The sequence below is a fragment of the Artemia franciscana genome, chromosome 3 (assembly GCF_032884065.1).
Source record: "Artemia franciscana chromosome 3, ASM3288406v1, whole genome shotgun sequence".
In the NCBI taxonomy this organism is placed as follows: Eukaryota; Metazoa; Arthropoda; class Branchiopoda; order Anostraca; family Artemiidae; genus Artemia; species Artemia franciscana.
Genome location: NC_088865.1, coordinates 1,114,139 through 1,132,951, shown reverse-complemented (window position 1 = coordinate 1,132,951; position 18,813 = coordinate 1,114,139). Strand labels below are relative to the sequence as shown.

The following is an 18,813-nucleotide window of genomic DNA, read 5'->3' as shown; positions in this document are numbered from 1 at the left end:
AAAATTAAGTCCATTTTACGATGGGTTGAGTTTTATCCCTCCGGCGGGTCGCAAAAAGAAAATAAAATGGGTCACACGATAAGGTTAACTCCAGAATAGGTTATTATATGCCTTTCTTAAGGGCCTACAGTACCTTAGAGTATCGTTCTATCTCACCTATTATAAACTTTTTTAGTTTGTGTGGCGAAACAATTGAGAACTGGCATTGCGGTCTTGCCATAACTTGTGGAGCTCTGATAGGAGATCCGAATACATGATAGAAAAAAAACCGTCACCTAATTTAATCGAAATCTTTGACAAAAAAAGCTAAATCCTCCCCAGTTTTTTGCCAAAGATAGAGATATTCAGTTTTAATAAAAATTAAGTCATTAGAAAGAGCGATAGAGATATTCAGTTTTAATAAAAATTACGTAATTAGAAAGAGTGATAGAGAAATTCAGTTTTAATAAAAATTACTTCATTAGAAAGAGCGATAGAGATATACAGTTTTATTAAAAATTACGTCATTAGAAAGAGTGATAGAGAAACTCAGTTTTAATAAAAATTACGTCATTAAAAAGAGTGATAGAGATATACAGTTTTAATAAAAATTACGTCATTAGAAAGAGCGATAGAGAAACTCAGTTTTAATAAAAATTACTTCATTAGAAAGAGCGATAAAGATATTCAGTTTTAATAAAAATTATTAAAACTCAGTTTTAATAAAAATTACTTCATTAGAAAGAGCGATAGAGACATACAGTTTTAATAAAAATTACGTCATTAGAAAGAGCGATAGAGTAACTCAGTTTTAATAATAATTACGTCATTAGAAAGAGCGATAGAGATATTCAGTTTTAATAAAAATCACGTAATTAGAAAGAACGATAGAGATGTTCAGTTTTAATAAAGATTACGTAATTAGAAAGAGCGATAGAGACACTCAGTTTTAATAAAAATTACTTCATTAGAAAGAGCGATAGAGATATTCAGTTTTAATAAAAATTACGTCATTAGAAAGAGTGATAGAGATATACAGTTTTAATAAAAATTACGTAATTAGAAAGAGCGATAGAGAAACTCAGTTTTAATAAAAATTACTTCATTAGAAAGAGCGATAAAGATATTCAGTTTTAATAAAAATTATTAAAACTCAGTTTTAATAAAAATTACTTCATTAGAAAGAGCGATAGAGATATACAGCTTTAATAAAAATTACGTCATTAGAAAGAGCGATAGAGAAACTCAGTTTTAATAATAATTATGTCATTAGAAAGAGCGATAGAGATATTCAGTTTTAATAAAAATCACGTAATTAGAAAGAGCGATAGAGATATTCAGTTTTAATAAAAATTACGTAATTAGAAAGAGCGATAGAGATATTCAGTTTTAATAAAAATTACGTCATTAGAAAGAGCGATAAAGATATACAGTTCTAATAAAAATTACGTCACTAGAAAGAGCGATTTTTTTTTAGGTCAAACGGAGCAAAGATTATCTTTTTAAAGTCAAGGAAAAGGCGATTCCGAAAAACATTCTGCTTGCCTGCCAGGAAAACGCTAGAATTCACCTCAAACGAATTGTCATTAATGTGATTTGGCCGTTTTAGGAGCTCTTTGTGATATGACCCGTTTTGATTTATAGGACCGTTGACGAAAGGGAGGTAAAATTCACTGTCTTTTAAGTCAAATTTCTTCAGCCAATAATGAACAGAAAAGCTTCCTTTTTATAAGATTTTTCATAATAGAGAGGAAGGGAGTTGAACCGGAAACTCCCCCTTCCCAGACACGCAGATTTTCTGGTCAGTTTATCAGATTCAAGTACCAACGCAAATATGGACAATCTCTTTGCCTCTACAACCTCCAGCCCAGCTATAGACTTTTCAGTGCTTTTCAATGAATTTCAAGACTTTAATTATAATTAAATAATTATAATTTTATAATTAAATAATCATAATAATTTTATAATTTAACATATTTAATTAATTTAATTGATAATTTAATTTAATTAAATAATTATAGTTTTCGAAGCACCCTCAAGTAAAGACATTTTAGCAAGATTGACAAATAAAATGTTTCAACACTTTAATGTTAGACAGTATATCAGAGCAGCTCCCCTACTGATATAATATTTTCACCACAAATGAAGGGAAACAGTTCATCATTCCCCTCCTCCTAAATTTGAAGATAATTTTGAAGTAGCCCGAACTGAAGAGAAACAGTTCATTATACCTCCACCTCCTGAATTTCAAGACGACTTTGAAGAATATTTCTTTTCAAGCGAAGAGGATCAGTCCCTTATACACCCCCCGTCCCCTGAATTTTAAGATAATTTTGAAGCAACCACATATGAAGAGACATATTTTTGTTGCTCCTCCTTGATTTAGAAAAGCAGTTTATCAGATAAGAATGCACTCGTTTGAAAGGTACTGCTCTTGAAAAGCCAATGTAAAAAAGTAAGTAAAATCAATAATGAAAGCAAATAAAGATTAATCACTGGAAAAGGCACGATTAGTCTAGAACCATGGAAGCTTTGCTCTAGGCTGAGAATGAATAGGACGGAATAAAATTAGAAAAAATTAAAACTTAACAATGTAAAATGAGTAGGGATTAAATAAACAAACACAAAAAAGAGCTTAAAGTTTTTTTTTAGATGGCTAATACAAGACAGAACTAACAATTACAAGAACGGAATATAAAATCTTTAAACACTTTGTCTGCATCAAAAACTCCTAGATAGAAACGATACAACGATGTGTTAAGTTGTCGGTGCAATATTTTACAATTTTTCACAATCTTAAAATTGCAGCTTTGATTTGGGGAAAAAACCTGTAAATATCTGATCTCCTGCTTGGAATGCAACAATCAATTACAAATATTGGTGTAAAGGTAAGAAGTGTATTAGATGCAAAATTGACATCCAAATTTTATTTTATTTTTTTTTTATTTTTTATTTTTTTTTAGATTCGCAGCAGCACAAAAAAAAATAAGAGGAAACAAGGGTAAAAGCTTTGTCCGTGATCGCAATATGCTAAAACTACTAACAATTACTTTAACACTTTCACAAAATCTTTTAACACTTTGTCTGCGTTAAAAACTCCTAGCCCTTTTTTATATTTACAACCCTCTAGATTTCATAAATTGTTCTCACACCTCCAGAAGAAATGCATACAAATAATTTACTGAAATACTTATTAATGGAAGGCTATGCAATTAATTAAAAATTAGAAAAAAAAATCCAAAACTTGAAAAATACAGACCAAGGGTTTGGCAGAGGGCCAAAATGTCAAACCCAAATGAAAATGGAGCTATGTAGGAAACCCTGCTTCTTATAAGGTAAGTAGCAAAGAAAGTCTTAAGTAACATCTTAAAGTAAATAAGTAAACTGAAATTGAGCAAGACTTACTTTAAGCCTTAAAGAAAGTTTTAAGTAAACAAACAAACAAACTTAAAGTAAGTACGACTTGTTTCAACTCTTAAAAAAGTCATAATGGAAGTAAGTAGGAAGTCTTCTTTATGTGATAAATGTTATTAATTAAATTTCAAGTATTTGTTGGAATTTCTGTGGCTTAAATTAAATTTGTTACCATTTTTCTAATACAAAAAAAATTGACAAAATAGTAAAAAGGAATGCAGAGCAGCAAGTAAGATAACATGCAATAGAAAATCAAGAGAGAGAGAGAGAGATTACCTTTTTGCTACTCTTAGATATTCATTCTTACATTTAGGAAATTTCACCAAGAACTTAAACAAACGGTTCAGGATTATAATAATATAAATGAAAAACAAACCAAAAATTTTGTTTTCTATAAAATACAAAAGAGAAAAAAAGAAAAAGAGAAAGAAAGAAAAACAGCTAAATTATGGGCCTTAACAGATCCATCTTACCACCAGTAATATAAGGAATGCACTAGGAGGCCCAAAGGCTGAAAACTTGAAAAACTACCCCAACCACAGAAAATAAATTAATTTTGATAATTTTGTTTTTAGTACTTTGAGCAAAACACTGATTATAAAAAAAAGATGTTAAAAAAAATATTAGACTGACATATACAGGTAATGATAACTAATACAGTACGTATAACTACACTAAAATAAAATTAATTAAGTTTACCAAGCTCGAACTTCCTAAAAATTTCTGAAGCAGTAAAAATAAATGAATCAATAATTCCAGCTACGGTAAAAGTACCACCAACTATAGCACAAACCTGAAAGAGAAAAAGGGAATATAAACACAAACCAAAATTAATTGTTTTATAGTCACATAAAAAATATTTTTTGACTGACAGGGAAAATAATTTTGGTAATTAGACTTCCATTATTAAGATATTCCTATTTAATTATGATCCAAGGTTGAGTATTACTTCTAAAAACTAGACTATTGTAGCACTTTTATGTTAAAAAAATTAAAAAGAAGTAGGAAGTGAAAAAAAAAAACGAAAAGTAAAGTCAAAAATTTCGAGTAACACAAATATAAAAATGGATTCTTTTGGTCAATCCTACGGGATAGAAACCTTCCCATATTTCGCTCGTAGGTATGATTGCAGTTACATAGTAAATAGCTGCTAGCCAAACAGCTGCTAGCCGAACTATACTGGTAATTAGAATTCTATAGTTATAGCATAATCAGACAATTAGAAAAAACTGACTGACAATTAGAAAAATAGAAAAACACAGTATAAAGTCTAAGCTTTTCTGTAACATAAAACAAAAAAAGTTTTCGGTCAATCTTTGTGGGATACCACCACTCCCTTGCCCAGGTTTTAGTATAGCAACATAATAAATGATTTTTGGGCAAAAAACAATGGTAATTGGAATATTACAATTTAATGGTGGTCCAGTACTAATGTCAAATTAAGTCAAACTTCTGTCAAACTGTCAAACCAAGATTCCTGCAGGACATCAAAGGTACATAATTCATGTAATGAGACTTCACAACTATAGAATTTACATTTAATCATGGTCATGGCCTAATTAAAAACTGTCAAACCGAGATTCATGTAGGATTTTCAAGGTAAAAAACAAGCAAGTGAAAAACGAAATTTGAAGTCAAGACTTGGCAATAAATAGTTATTGCTTTTGAAAAAAAGAGGATAACTCCAACGGTTAGTCCACAGAGAGAGGAAAAAAGAATATGGGCCAGATTCTAAGTAACTGGTATTTATTCATTCCCTATCAATGATAAGATTTTACTACGCAATTTTGTAAAATCTGGCCTTTTTTCTTTTCCACGATTCTGCGGTTACACCACCTATCCATTAAAATCTAAACAATCATCCAAAAGCAGGGCCTAAACCACAAAAGTGAAGAAAGAAAGGGGGGCATGGATTTGTTTTAAGATAAAACTGGATTTCCCTCTTTTTAATTTAATAGAAATCGTAAAACTAATTACTAATCATGTTGTTAAAGTAGCTTTGCACAATTAGACAATAGAGCTATTTTGTTATTGTTATAGTGGACAATTTATGTTTATAATACTCTTAAACTTTGTCTTTGTAAAATATTCGTTAAACTTAAATTGGGAAGAAAAATATAAATGAAGAAACATAAAATATAAACAAAAACAAATCGTCTTTTTGCAAATCAACCAGTGATGTAGTGACACAGAGTATTTTCTTTCCCTGAGTCTTTTTCGTTTGTCTGAAAGTTTTGGGTTTATTTATTATATATATATATATATATATATATATATATATATATATATATATATACATATTATATATTACATATATTATATATATATATATATATATATATATATATATATATATATATATATATATATATATATATATATATATATATATATATATATATATATATATAAAAAGTAATTTCTGGTTATCTTTCACCTAGTCCCAGTTCAAACGAATGTTATATGTTTTCCTGCTTAACTCTCGTTCTCACAAAGAAGAACTAGCGTAAAGTAAGCAATGAGTATATACATATATATATATATATATATATATATATATATATATATATATATATATATATATATATATATATATATATATATATATATATATTATATATATATATATATATATATATACATATAATATATATATATATATATATATATATATATATATATATATATATGTATATATATATATATATATTTATATGTATATATATATATATATATATATATATATATATATATATATATATATATATATATATATATATATATATATATATATATATATATATATATATATATATATTATGATAATAAATAGATAGTGAGGGGCATTAAGTGCATAATACAAACAGAGTCTAATTCTCTCCATAAATCGTCATCAAGGTTTCGAAGCTCCCTGATTACGAATTAGCAGCTAATATAGCTAAAAAAAAAAAAAAAAAAAAAAAAAAAAAAAAAAAAAAAAAAAAAAAAAAAAAACTGCTGATATGGCTGTAAGTAAATGTGCGTCTAGTAAATGTTTAAAAAATGGCGAATTTGTCACACCTTGTTGGAAAAAGTCATGCAAGAAATTTCAATCCATCCGATTGACGGGCCCTTTGAAATCTATATTTACTGTTGTACCGTCGCATTTACTTTACACCGTTGCATTTGCTAGTTTTTATTCTAGCTTTAGATTGTTTTTAGGTTCTGGTAAGTTGTACATTATCCTAGATGTCTAAAGGAGGTTTTTATCTTGGGGAATTTCACAAATATTGCTTTTACCCAGTCACTAACCTAGGCCCAGGATTCCCGCTATGATGACGCTTTTTAAGTCATACCGGTGTTATGACGTTATGACAACGTCATTTATATTTGCCGCTTCTTCTTAAAACTTACCTAAAAAAATAATTTTTTTAAGCTTGTAAGCTTAATTTTTGTTAAAAAATAAATCTTGACGAATTAAAACCTGGCTTAATTTATGAAGGGTAGATTGGGTATTTTGAGAAAACAATTTTCCAATCACGTTTATTCAATTTTATTTCCAATTACATGTAATTTCTCATTAAATTCAAATTCCAATTCATTACAAAACAGAAATGAATAAGTGAGGTTTTATGCTGGATTCATTTCTGGATTCCATTCTAAAATCTGCTGCTCCCTGTTAGCTCCACGTGCTCTTTATTTAAGTTTGATTTTTTGTGGGTGACAACTGCTGTGCATTTGTGATCTTTACCTCTCTCTCTTACCTCTTTGTATCTTTGATCTTTACCTCTCTGTGCATTTGTGATCTTTACCAATCTCTTACATTTTTATTATGTTTGTATTAAGCCTTATTTATTTGTTTTTATTTCTTACATATTGTAATGCAAGAAATAAATATTATTTCTTATATATATTTGTAATGAGCCAAATTTTTTTCTTACATATATTAGTAATGAGCCAACGAGCTTTGTTAGTGTGGTTATTAAGTTTGTCAGTGATTTCGCAGTTGTTTTTTTTCATTGATTTTTTTTAATAAAAAAAGCTGCTAGTTCTTTACCCAGTTTCGTCACTATAAACAGTTTTTGAACCTTTACTTGAAAAAATTTTGAAGAAAACCTTGAAGGGTTTTGTAAAAATTTTGTTTCAAAATTATTGTCACTCCAACTTATAAAATAGTGAGTTTGGTCTTGCCTCAATTACATTCTGCATCAGGTGGACGCAAGAAAATTTGTTAAAGTTGGTTCATTTTGTCTAGTTTTAGATATGGCCACAAAGAGTACCGAAATGGCTGCAAATAATAATAATAAAACTAATTCTTTATACTAATTTCAGAGAGCTTCAACCATAAATAATACTGCCAGAAACCAACGCTACAAAGAATGTCATCAAACAACAAAGAGAGATGAAACTAAAAAAAAAAAAAAACAAAAAAAAAAAAAAAAAAAAAAAAAAAAAACAAACGAGACTGCGGCCAGCAGAGAGAAAAGAGATGAAAGTTTAAAATATTTCGCCTGTATCTAAACTAGGCGTCCTCAGCACAAGATAAAAAGAAAAAAACACTAAACCAAAAACAAATAAAACCATCATCAATAATAATAAATACAGTTGTCGCTACTGATCCACCTAGGGAAAAGAAGCTATTAGAGTTACCTCAATGAGAACATCAAAGAGCAACTGAGGAAAAATTGTAAAAAATTGAAACTTAGTTAGCGATTCTGTTGCGAAATAATCCTCTTGTTAGCTAATATTGAAACAACTCTCTTTGGTCCAGTAGGTAATCTAAAGGTAATCTTTTTAGAAGTTCGGTTGATAGAACGCTCTTTCAACTATAGAACGATCACTAGTTTAATCCGATCTATCGTGGTGCGAAAAAGAAAAAAAAAAATCAAAAAACCAAAAAAAAAAAATATCATATGAAAGAATATCATCCATAGACCAATATTACACCGACATTCTGCATCGCTTTGATTTTGTCTTTGACTTGCTTCTATGCACTAATTACTCAAAATTCCCTGAATCAGCCACTACACACATAGGGTATTAGTTTTAATATTTTCAACACAGACCGTCAGGCAGGTAAAAATATATTAATAAGCCCGGGCGTAGGGGCGAACAATACCGGGTGGGGGCAATAAATTATCACTGAGTGATATATTTCCTAACACAAACTGGACTGATACGATTTATCGTTAAAACACCAGGTGCTTTGGTGCCGCGCTGCCTACTCATAGAAAAATGATTTTAAAGCAACACAGGAATTCCGAGTCCACTTATAAACTACCAAATGTCTCCCAAGAATGTCAGCTGAGAGATCACCTCTCAGCTGAGAGATGTGACTGAGAGGGTCTTTACTAATCTTAATGCAAATTTCATCGATTGTACAATATTGTGTTTGTATATCTACACCTTTCCTAGAAGAAACAGCTTTTTTGGCTAATGCACTACATTAGTGTTTGGACTAAACAAGATACGCCCTATAGCCAAAAAAGAAAGAACTGTTTTTTCCTCCAGTTTCAAGTTGGACTTTTCCACCGCTTCTTGGCAACAATGCCTCTGGCATGGTCTCGCATCGGCGCATTAATTTTGGCTGTAAAAATTAAATAAAGTGATATAAGGGAATAAGTTCCTAGGCCTATCTCTCAGTGATCTGATAGATGAACTGAGAGATCACCTCTCTCTTTAGTATATTTGGCTCACCAGCTGCGTTCTGTTCAGTGCTTCCTCTATACAAGTTTTTGCAGATTTCCCCAAAAATCTCGCAAAAACGGAGCGGCAAAAACGATAGGGCCTAGAAGCGTCAAAACTTTAAGTCTGACCCTAACTTAACGATAAATAAATATAATAAATAAACATAAATTAAAAAAATGTATATGAAAAAATATAATATAAATATATATTATATATATAATATATATGTTTATAAATATAATATATATAAATAAAATAAATATATATTTAGCTCTTCTCGAGGCTTGAGCATTTGTTGAACCTGTTCTGTTATTAAATAAAAAAAACAAGTTTTTTAAATGAAAGTAAGGAGCGACATTAAAACTTAAAACGAACAGAAATTACTCCGTATATGAAAGGGGCTTTTCCTTCTCAACGCCCCGCTCTTTACGCTAAAGTTTGACTCTTTCTCTTCGCTCTACATGTAAAAACAGTAAAAAAACTTTAGCGTAAAGAGCGGGGCGTTGAGAAGGAAAAGACCCTTTCATATACGGAGTAATTTCTGTTCGTTTAAAGTCTTAATGTCGCTCCTTACTTTCATTTAAAAAACTTGTTTTTTTTATTTAATTTCTGAACGTTTTTGAATCAATGCTTGTTTTGATTATGGCTCTCCGCAGAGGAATAATTAAAACGAAATTTGTATATTTTTTTTTGGGGGGGGGGGGGGTGGCTAAATGACTTTCTCATAATTTTGATCGAATGATTTCGAGAAAAAAAGAGCGGGGGAGGAAGCCTAGTTGCCCTCCGATTTTCGGTTAGTTAAAAAGGCAACTAGAACTTTTAATTTTTTACGAATCTTTTTATAAGTAAAAGATATACGTAACTTATAAATTAGCTTACGTAAAGAACTTTTGTATTCTTATGTTTTTATTACATATATGAGGGGGTTCGCCCCCTCGTCAGTACCTCGCTCTTTACACTAAAGCTTAAATTTTGTCCCAATTCATTAAGAATTACCCCTGAATCACAAAAGCCGCAGAATAAATATTTGAAATTACTAAAAATACTTTAGCGTAAAGAGCGAGGTATTAGGAGGAGGTGAGCCCCTCACATGGGTAATAATTTCTGTTCGTTTTAAGTTTTAATACTGCTGCTTACTTCCAGCTGAAAAAAAACTTTTCATTGTTTTTTTTTTTTAAGTAATGCTAGTAAATCCTGCGCTCCCTTCATGGACATTTTCTTCCCCCATGACAAATTCCTCGAAGGAAAGTTCCCCCAGCATATCCCCCTCTTCTCAACCTTTGCCTCCAACCAAAAAATCCTCCTGAAAACGCCTGTACACTTCCCAATAACCATTACTATATGTAAGCACTGGTCAAAGTTTTGAACTTGTAACCCCTCCCACGGGGACTGTGAGGGAGTAAATCGTCCCCAAAGACATAGTTATAAGGTTTTTCGACTACGCTGAATAAAATGGCTATCTCAGAATTTTGATCCGCTGACTTTGGGAAAATAATTAGCGTGGGAGGGGGCCTAGGTGCCCTCCAATTTTTTTGGTCACTTAAAAAGGGCACTAGAACTTTTCATTTCCGTTAGAATGAGCTCTTTCGCAACATTCTAGGACAACTGGGTCGATACGATCACCCCTGGGGGAAAAAAACAAAAAAAAAAACAAATAAACACGCATCCGTGATCTGCCTTCTGGCAAAAAATATAAAATTCCACATTTTTGTAGATAGGAGCTTGAAACTTCTACAGTAGGGTTCTCTGATACGCTGAATCTGATGGTGTGATTTTCGTTAAGATTCTATGACTTTTAGGGGGTGTTTCCCCCTATTTTCTAAAATAACGCAAATTTTCTCAGGCTCGTAACTTTTGATGGGTAAGACTAAACTCGATGAAACTTATATATTTAAAATCAGCATCAAAATGCGATTCTTTTGATGTTGCTATTGGTACCAAAATTCCATTTTTTAGACTTTTGATTACTATTGAGCCGGGTCGCTCCTTACTACAGTTCTTTACCACGAACTGTTTGACAAGGTTTGCGGTACAACACATGGATTAGGAAATGTGTTGCGGACTATTTTTTTCTTGTTTTACTAACAAGGTGACTTGGTTAGTCAACTTGTTTAGTGACAAGTTATTCGTATTCTTGTAGTATTCACTTTTTTTCTAATAACATGTTTTCTCTAAAAATGCTCAACTTTTTCAAAATAAATGAATTATGATGGGGCCAATAACGATAAACGATTTTATTACCAAACACCTTACGCGGTCACGTGGATCAGTGGAAGTTCTTGTCATAATAAAATATATTTATTCATAATAATATATATATATATATATATATATATATATATATATATATATATATATATATATATATATATATATATGGTGTTGGGGTGGCGCTTCGCGCCACCCCAACACCTAGCTGGTGGGTCTCTTCGCGCCCCCCCAAGCCCCCCCGCGCGCGTAAGTCGTTACGCGCCATATTAGTTACGCGCCATTGTAGTTGTGTCCCTGTGTCCCACCTGTGAATATAGATAGATTTATATATGTGTTTCAAACTACGTAAAAATTGCGAATATACAACATTCTCGGCTTTCCCATTGTCTGTGCATATACAAAGCCGTATGTACTAATAATGACGTCATATGCAAACGCTCTTTTTACAAACAAACAAACATGCATACACACAACTCGTTTTTATATAGATAGATAGATAGATAGATACAATACAAATTAACTGCGTAAAACTTGCGAATATACAACATTCTTCGCTGTCCAATTGTCGCTGCATATAAATTGATTGTCAGGTTTACCGACCCTCGAACATGCAACGTACAATTGTCCATGGGAAAGACAATCAGTATTAACATCTATACCACATTTTTCTAATGATTGACCTTGAGCTTTGTTAATGGTGATTGCAAATGCTAATCGAATTGGGAATTGCAATCTTTTAAATTGAAAAGGCAGATCCGTTGGAATCATGGGAATGCGAGGAATAAGAACAGCCTCACCCTCAAAAGGCCCTGTCAAGATTGTGGCCTCTATTAGGTTTTCCATTGTTTTTTTTTACGGCAAGTCGCGTGCCATTGCAAAGCTTTGGTGGGTTGATATTTCTTAAAAGTATTATTGGTACGCCTATTTTTAGTTGTAGCACGTGTGGTGGAAACCCTGAAAGATCTATGGAATTTAAAAATTCAGATGGATAATTAACCGCTTCATTTGGTTCCAAAACTGTGTCGACTGACTTGTAAAGGACTGCCTGGTCTCGAGCCTTGGTCAAAACAATATTGTTGATTTCGTGGACGTCTATATTTTTGGGTGCGAGAATCGCTCTTTCACTTAGCCATTTATTATTTTTATAATCTTTTAGAATATTCGGAAATGCTTTTTCAATCAATTCATTTTTGGACGTCACTAAATTACAGAAATCCGCAGGTAGTTGTATACGTCCTGAAATTGAGTCTACTGGGAGCTTTCCGTTTCCAATTGCCAGCAATTGATCTGAAAATGTTTGACCAGAGTCATCGTTTTGCAATCGGACACGCATATTTGTAGTTAATTTTAATATTTTTACGTGTGCCCATAAATTAGAATTTTTCAGGCAAGCATTCATTTCGTCTGCAGGAGTTGATCTAGGTATTATAGATAATGTTTCCCGCAAGCAATATTCATGTGCTGCCAAAGGGTTTCGACTTCCCTCTCAAATCTTTCAAGCATTGATCCAGAGCCTCGAGCGATTTTTTGTGTGCCATTGTGCACTCATCCCAAATAATAAGTTTGCATTGCTGCAATACTTTACCCATCCCAGATGATTTGGAAATATTGCACGTGGGAGTTTCTGTAGAATGCAAATTCAGAGGCAATTTCAAAGCGGAATGAGCAGTTCTTCCACCAGGCAGTAATGTTGCGGCTATTCCGAAAGACGCAATTGCAAACGCTATATCATTTTTTGATCGAATTTTCTTCTATATTGTGGGTAACCATCATTGCCAGTAATTATGTTTGATACTAAAAGTCGAGGATATTGCTTTGTGCACCTTCCTTTGGCCATGCATGGTGAATTTTCGTTCAGTGCACCGCAAGGTCCATGTATCATATTTTTTACAATAATATCATGTAACCCCTTATCGACATTTTTATCAGGTATTTCAGCGGAAATCACATCATCAATTTCGTTCGAAGTAATTTTTTATGTAGCCAGATTAGTATATGTGCGTGTGGCAAACCTCGTTTTTGCCATTCCACTGAGTACATCCAGCATCGCACTGACCCAAACACTTCAAGTTTTACTATGTAGTTTATCAGTGATTTCAACTTTTGCCGGAAGACACGGGCCGTAATGTCCTGCCTATGAACCGCCGATTGTCCTTGAAGTAAAAGCTGCAGTATCTCGTCCCAAGATTGATTACATGTAAATGTAATAAATAAATCTGGACGACCAAAGAGACGAACATACGCAATAGCATCTTGAGCATATTCATGCATATGACGGGGACTGCCAGCATATGACGAAGGTAAAATTGTTAATCTTCCAACGTTTGTGGTATTACCGTCATTTATAACTGCATCTCGCAAATGAATGTATTGTTCAGAGCGGAGCTTGGTCTGATTCAGGCGGATATATAGCAAACGTTCTGATTCAATTTTAGCATGCATATCAACGACAAATTGGTGAAACAATTCACGGCATTTTAAAATATAATTTTCTTCATCCTGCCGAATCATTAGTCTATAGGAATAATAATGCATTGCACTGCATTTCTTATTCATTGCATCAGAGCATCGATGAGTTTCAGCAATTCTTAACAACTGAGCGTTTCGCTTATGAAGAATAATATCTCGAGGTAAAAACTGATCACCGACCATAACGATTGCCACTTCGTCGATAGTTGGAGCATTGTATCTACGCACATGTTGGCCAGGAGGCGTTTTGTCAGCGGAAATAACAATTTTATGCGTATCAGTAGGCATCAAATCGATGGCTGTTTTGAACAGACGCACTAAATTATTATTTTCGTGGAAAAGATGTTGCAATTGGGAAACGATTGTCCTTTCAACGTTGGGAGAAATTTCGCAACGTGCATTCAATTCAGAATTTCTATCAGTGATGAAGAACAATTGTAAAAATTTATGATTCTCGCCTGAGAATGGTAGAAGGGACCCTGCTCTATGATAAATTTGCCCTTTTACTTTGAAAGTAGACATAAATTGATCTGGATTTTCGATTTGGGCTCCAAACGACGTCATTTGGAAACATGAGTTGTATTTTCTGATTTTTGACAAAAAACGCTTAGATTCTGACGTAGTTCCAGTAAGGAAAGTCTTCAATGGCTCTGGTGGTGCAGCCAATAGAGGAAGTTTAACTTTTCCTGAGGCGCAACACATTCCCATTGTTTCACCATTGAATTTCAAGGCCTTGCAATAGGGACAAATTTTAGACATTGTCCCGATTTGAACACATCTACTCAAGCTATAATCATCGACTGGGCTGTACCTGAATGCCAGGCGATAACTTTCAGGTTGCTCTGATTCCTCGGCAGGCTTTCTTTTCTTACTTTCTCTATCAGCAGCAAGCCTGATTTCTTGCTGTTCTTGTGATTCCTCGGCACGCCTTCTTTTTTCACTTTCTCTTTTAGCAGCAAGTCTGCTTTCGCGTTGCTCTGGTAGTTCCTCGGCACGCTTTCTGTTCTTTCTTTCTCTATCAGCCTCAAGCCTGTTTCCATGCTGTTCTTTTGATTCCTCGGCACGCTTTCTGTTCTTTCTTTCTCTATCAGCCTCAAGCCTGTTTCCTTGCTGTTCTTTTGATTCCTCGGCACGCTTTCTTTTCTGACTTTCTCAATCAGCAGCAAGTTTTTTGGCATAGACTCTTTGAGGATCTTCATCGGCTTTTGCCATTGTAAGTTCATCAGTCATTTTAAACTTAAACATTAATAGATTTCTACGTGAACATATATGTCTTAAATATCTTTAATGATGTCACCGTCATAGCAAAAATGACGACAACTAACTTCATGATTAAATATCTTTAATGACGTCACCGTCATAGCAAAAATGACGACAACTAACTTCATGACGTCAGTCGACACAGAAACATGACGTCACCTGACAGACAGACAGACACACAGACAGACAACTTATTTTTATATATATAGATATATATATATATATATATATATATATATATATATATATATATATATATATATATATATATATATATATATATATGTATATATATATATATATAAAATATATATTTTATAAATAAAATATATTTAAATATATAAATATACTAGCTGTTGGGGGCGCTTCGTCCCCCCCCAACTTTTTTCAGTTTTCAGTTTTCTTTTTCTCCTTTATTTTTCAGTTTTTTTCCTTTTTTAGTTTTTTAACTTTTTTTAGTTTTTTAGCTTTTTAATTTTTTTTAGTATTTTCTTTTTAGTTTTTTTTTTAGTTTTTACCTTTTTTAGTTTTTTTTCTTCTTTTGTATTAATGCTAAAGCCAAGGTTCGAACCTGGAACCTCTCGGACCTAGAACCTGGAACATAACGCTTTACCAACTCAGCTACTTCGGCTTGAATACATTCGTTTTTGAATTGGTATATGATGAAATAATTCAGACGTCATATGCGGACTAACACGACGTCAGTCGACAGACAGACACACAAACAAACAACTTATTTTAATATATATAGATTTATAAAATATAATAAAATATATTTAATATATATATATATTTAATATATATTAGAATATATTTATATTATACTTGCCTAAACATACATTTATACGTTGATTCAAAATATCACAGAGTCAAACTAAAACCTAACTTCTTAACAACAGAACTAATTTCTAGGATACTGAGATTTGAAACTGTTTTTATTGGTTTAGTATGTTTAGTATGGATAAAGCAGAAAGCAAATCAACCAGAGAGAGTGCAAGAAAACATAGTTTTCTATCCAAACCATTTTTCTGACACTTTAATTGGTTGAAAATAAAATAAAAAAGAAAACAAATAGCGCCATTCAGCTTAAGAAGATGCAGCATATACGTTTTTGGAACTAACGCTTAAATATTAAAGAAAAAAACTTCAAAAAAGAATAAGAAGAATAACGAGATAAAACAAATAAATGTGTACAATTCCACAAAGAAAGAAAACAATCAAAAATGGGGTTTTAAAGGCCAAATGAAAAAACTGAAAAAAAAACAGAAAGCGAATATTTCGAGAGGACAACCGACTCTCTTCTTGAGCGCGAACAAACTAATAAGATCAAGGAAAAAACAAGAAGCAAAAAAAGTACGGAAAGTACAACAAAACCAATGAAAAAAACGCCTAAAAATTAGACAAAATTCAATAAAAGACTAAAAATTAAAAGAATTAAAATCAAACACCTAACAAAAAATAAAGTGAGTTATTCGTCAATATCCGAAATTTGCATAAAATCCAAACAAAATTGAACTGCCAACGACGGATACTAACGAACAATCCATTTCTGGTCGTTTTCTTTCTTTGTGTTATGGCAGGCCAATGTGGTTTAAGCAATTATCTATGTACAATTATTAAAGAGTGAGTCCAGCATTAAAAATCTCAACGGATGAAAGAAGGAAACTGCTTGCGTAACGCATATACAGTACTGGTACCGGCTTAATTTTAGGTACCGGTTGAGCCACTTGTCGCAGGAGCCATTGCCACGAAGGGAGATGCACAGGGTAAAAATTGTTTTCAAAGGGAGCAATAAGGGACTTTGAGAGATTTAGACACTACCAGAAGAGCTCGGTATTGGATCCTTTCCAGGCGATCCTTTTAAAGAGTGATATTTTTTTTTTTTACTTTTCAGGGTGGCCGTTAAAGTAGTATTGTTATGTGGCCGTTAAAGTAGTGTTGTCAGTTGGCCGTTAAAATAGTGTTGTTAGGTGGCCGATAAAGTAGTGTTGTTAAGTGGCCGTTAAAGTATTGTTGTTAGGTGGCTGTTAAAGTATTGTTGTTAGGTGGCCGTTAAAGTAGTGTTGTTAGGTGGCGGTTCTAGATCTTATTAGTTTCTTATACTCAATGTCTTTCTCTCACTTAATTTTCGTATTCGTGTTCATTTATATAAATAGATATTGCAGCGTATTTACGTATTTAACAGGTAAATACGCTTACAGAATATGGCACGACAAATGTGTCGTGCAAATCTCTGTATTAGCATACAAAATCTGTTGATACGAGTGTACAAATCAATTAATACATGTCAGAAAAATCATAAATCACCTTAAATTTGAGGCATATAAGAAAAATAAAAAAAACTGGTAAAACATAAACTGTTCCATTAATACAGGCTCGTTAACTAAAAGAAGCAGCCCATCTATTTGGATACTTCCTGTGCTGAGGGACCTTAATTTTTATCTAAATTTATTTTATTTATACTTAAACATAACGCTTAAATTATGAACTAAATGTTTTGCCAAGCTTTAGTTATGAAGGTCTGGATGTTTTTCTGGATAGATGTCTTTAGCTCTTAATCTTTCCGACTAAAATCATGTTAATTTAGACTTAAAGTCCTGCCCAACAGGACAAATTTGATGTCGTAACTTCAGCTGCAAAGCTAAGGCATGCAGCCGCTAAATTTGAAAATTCTAATTTAAAATTCTAATCAAAATTTAAAAACTGAGCAATTTTTAAGATACCGGCTATTAGGAGTAAAGGACTCGGCTATTAATAGTTGCTAATATAAATGGTAACTATTGTAGTAGTGCTTGCAATTGCAATTCCACATGCAATATTTTTGCAGTAGTTAGCTAAGAATCTTAATGGAAAAGACGTAAAGTCTTTTTTTTTTTTATACATTTTTATTTATAAGTTTTATAAATAAAATTATACGTTTTTTTTATAAGTTTTACACCTGGCACCTTTCACAACCAATACAACTACCACAGGTTTGTAGAGGTAGGCCTGTCAAATTTGAGAGTCAAAATCCCCTTTACCGGCCACGAAATTCCGGTTGTTTTAAAATCATTTTTCTGTTAATAAATGGCACAGTGGCAGAGTGCACTTTGACGATAAACCATATCAGTCCAGATTTTGCGAGGAAATTTATAACTCACCGATAATTTATTATTCCTCCTGGCACTATGCCCTACGTCCGTGCCTATTAGTAAATCCTGCCCCACCAGACGGTTGATGTTAAAAATATTTAAAGTAATCAATGCAACTACCACAGGTTTGTAGAGGTAGGGCTGTCAAGTTTGAGCAACAATCACCTTTAAGTCACGATCAGAAATAGGCTACTCACACTCGTTATGTGAACTTTTGACTAACAAAAAGCTGACAAAACAAGTGTTCCCCAGTGCTCCTTAAGTGACTTTATTCTCAAAATAAAAATATAGTTACCTCTGAAAAAAAAAGATTTCGCGGCAAGCCTGCAGGTGTGACAAGAAACTTAAATTTTGGGATTCATTAGTCTCAGATCACTAGGCAAGAATTTTCGACATTTCATAGGTTTTTTCTAAGAGAAGGTTTTAAACTTGATTAAAGAAAAAAGGAATATTGTCTTTTTTACAGATTTTCAAATTAAACCAAATTTCATAATTTTAATAAGGTAAATGGACAAAACTTAGTCTTAGGCATGAAGAGACAGCAAAATTTTTATTTTAAACCTAGATAATTAGCAAATACTATTTTTTAGCTGTATATGCTCGTTTCTATAGTTTTGGCTGTAGTTATCTCCACTTTCACTTTCAACTGCAGACCTTTCTTACTGCACAGCTTTAACTATAG

The 18,813-nt window shown here is 32.3% G+C and overlaps 1 protein-coding gene across 3 annotated transcripts in view; it reads right to left on the bottom strand.

Moving 5' to 3' along the window:
• Nucleotides 1–2,940: 2,940 nt before the first annotated feature.
• The window catches only part of LOC136024722 (endoplasmic reticulum-Golgi intermediate compartment protein 1-like), a 57,530-nt gene continuing 41,657 nt past the window's right edge, over nucleotides 2,941–18,813 (bottom strand). The window contains exon 8 of one of the 3 annotated variants that reach the window (XM_065700149.1): nucleotides 2,941–4,186. In XM_065700149.1, the coding sequence (XP_065556221.1) occupies nucleotides 4,079–4,186 (108 nt within the window). In that variant the 3' untranslated portion in view covers nucleotides 2,941–4,078. The remainder of the gene's footprint in view (nucleotides 4,187–18,813) is intronic. The other 2 variants (XM_065700151.1, XM_065700150.1) reach the window with 2 other exon arrangements.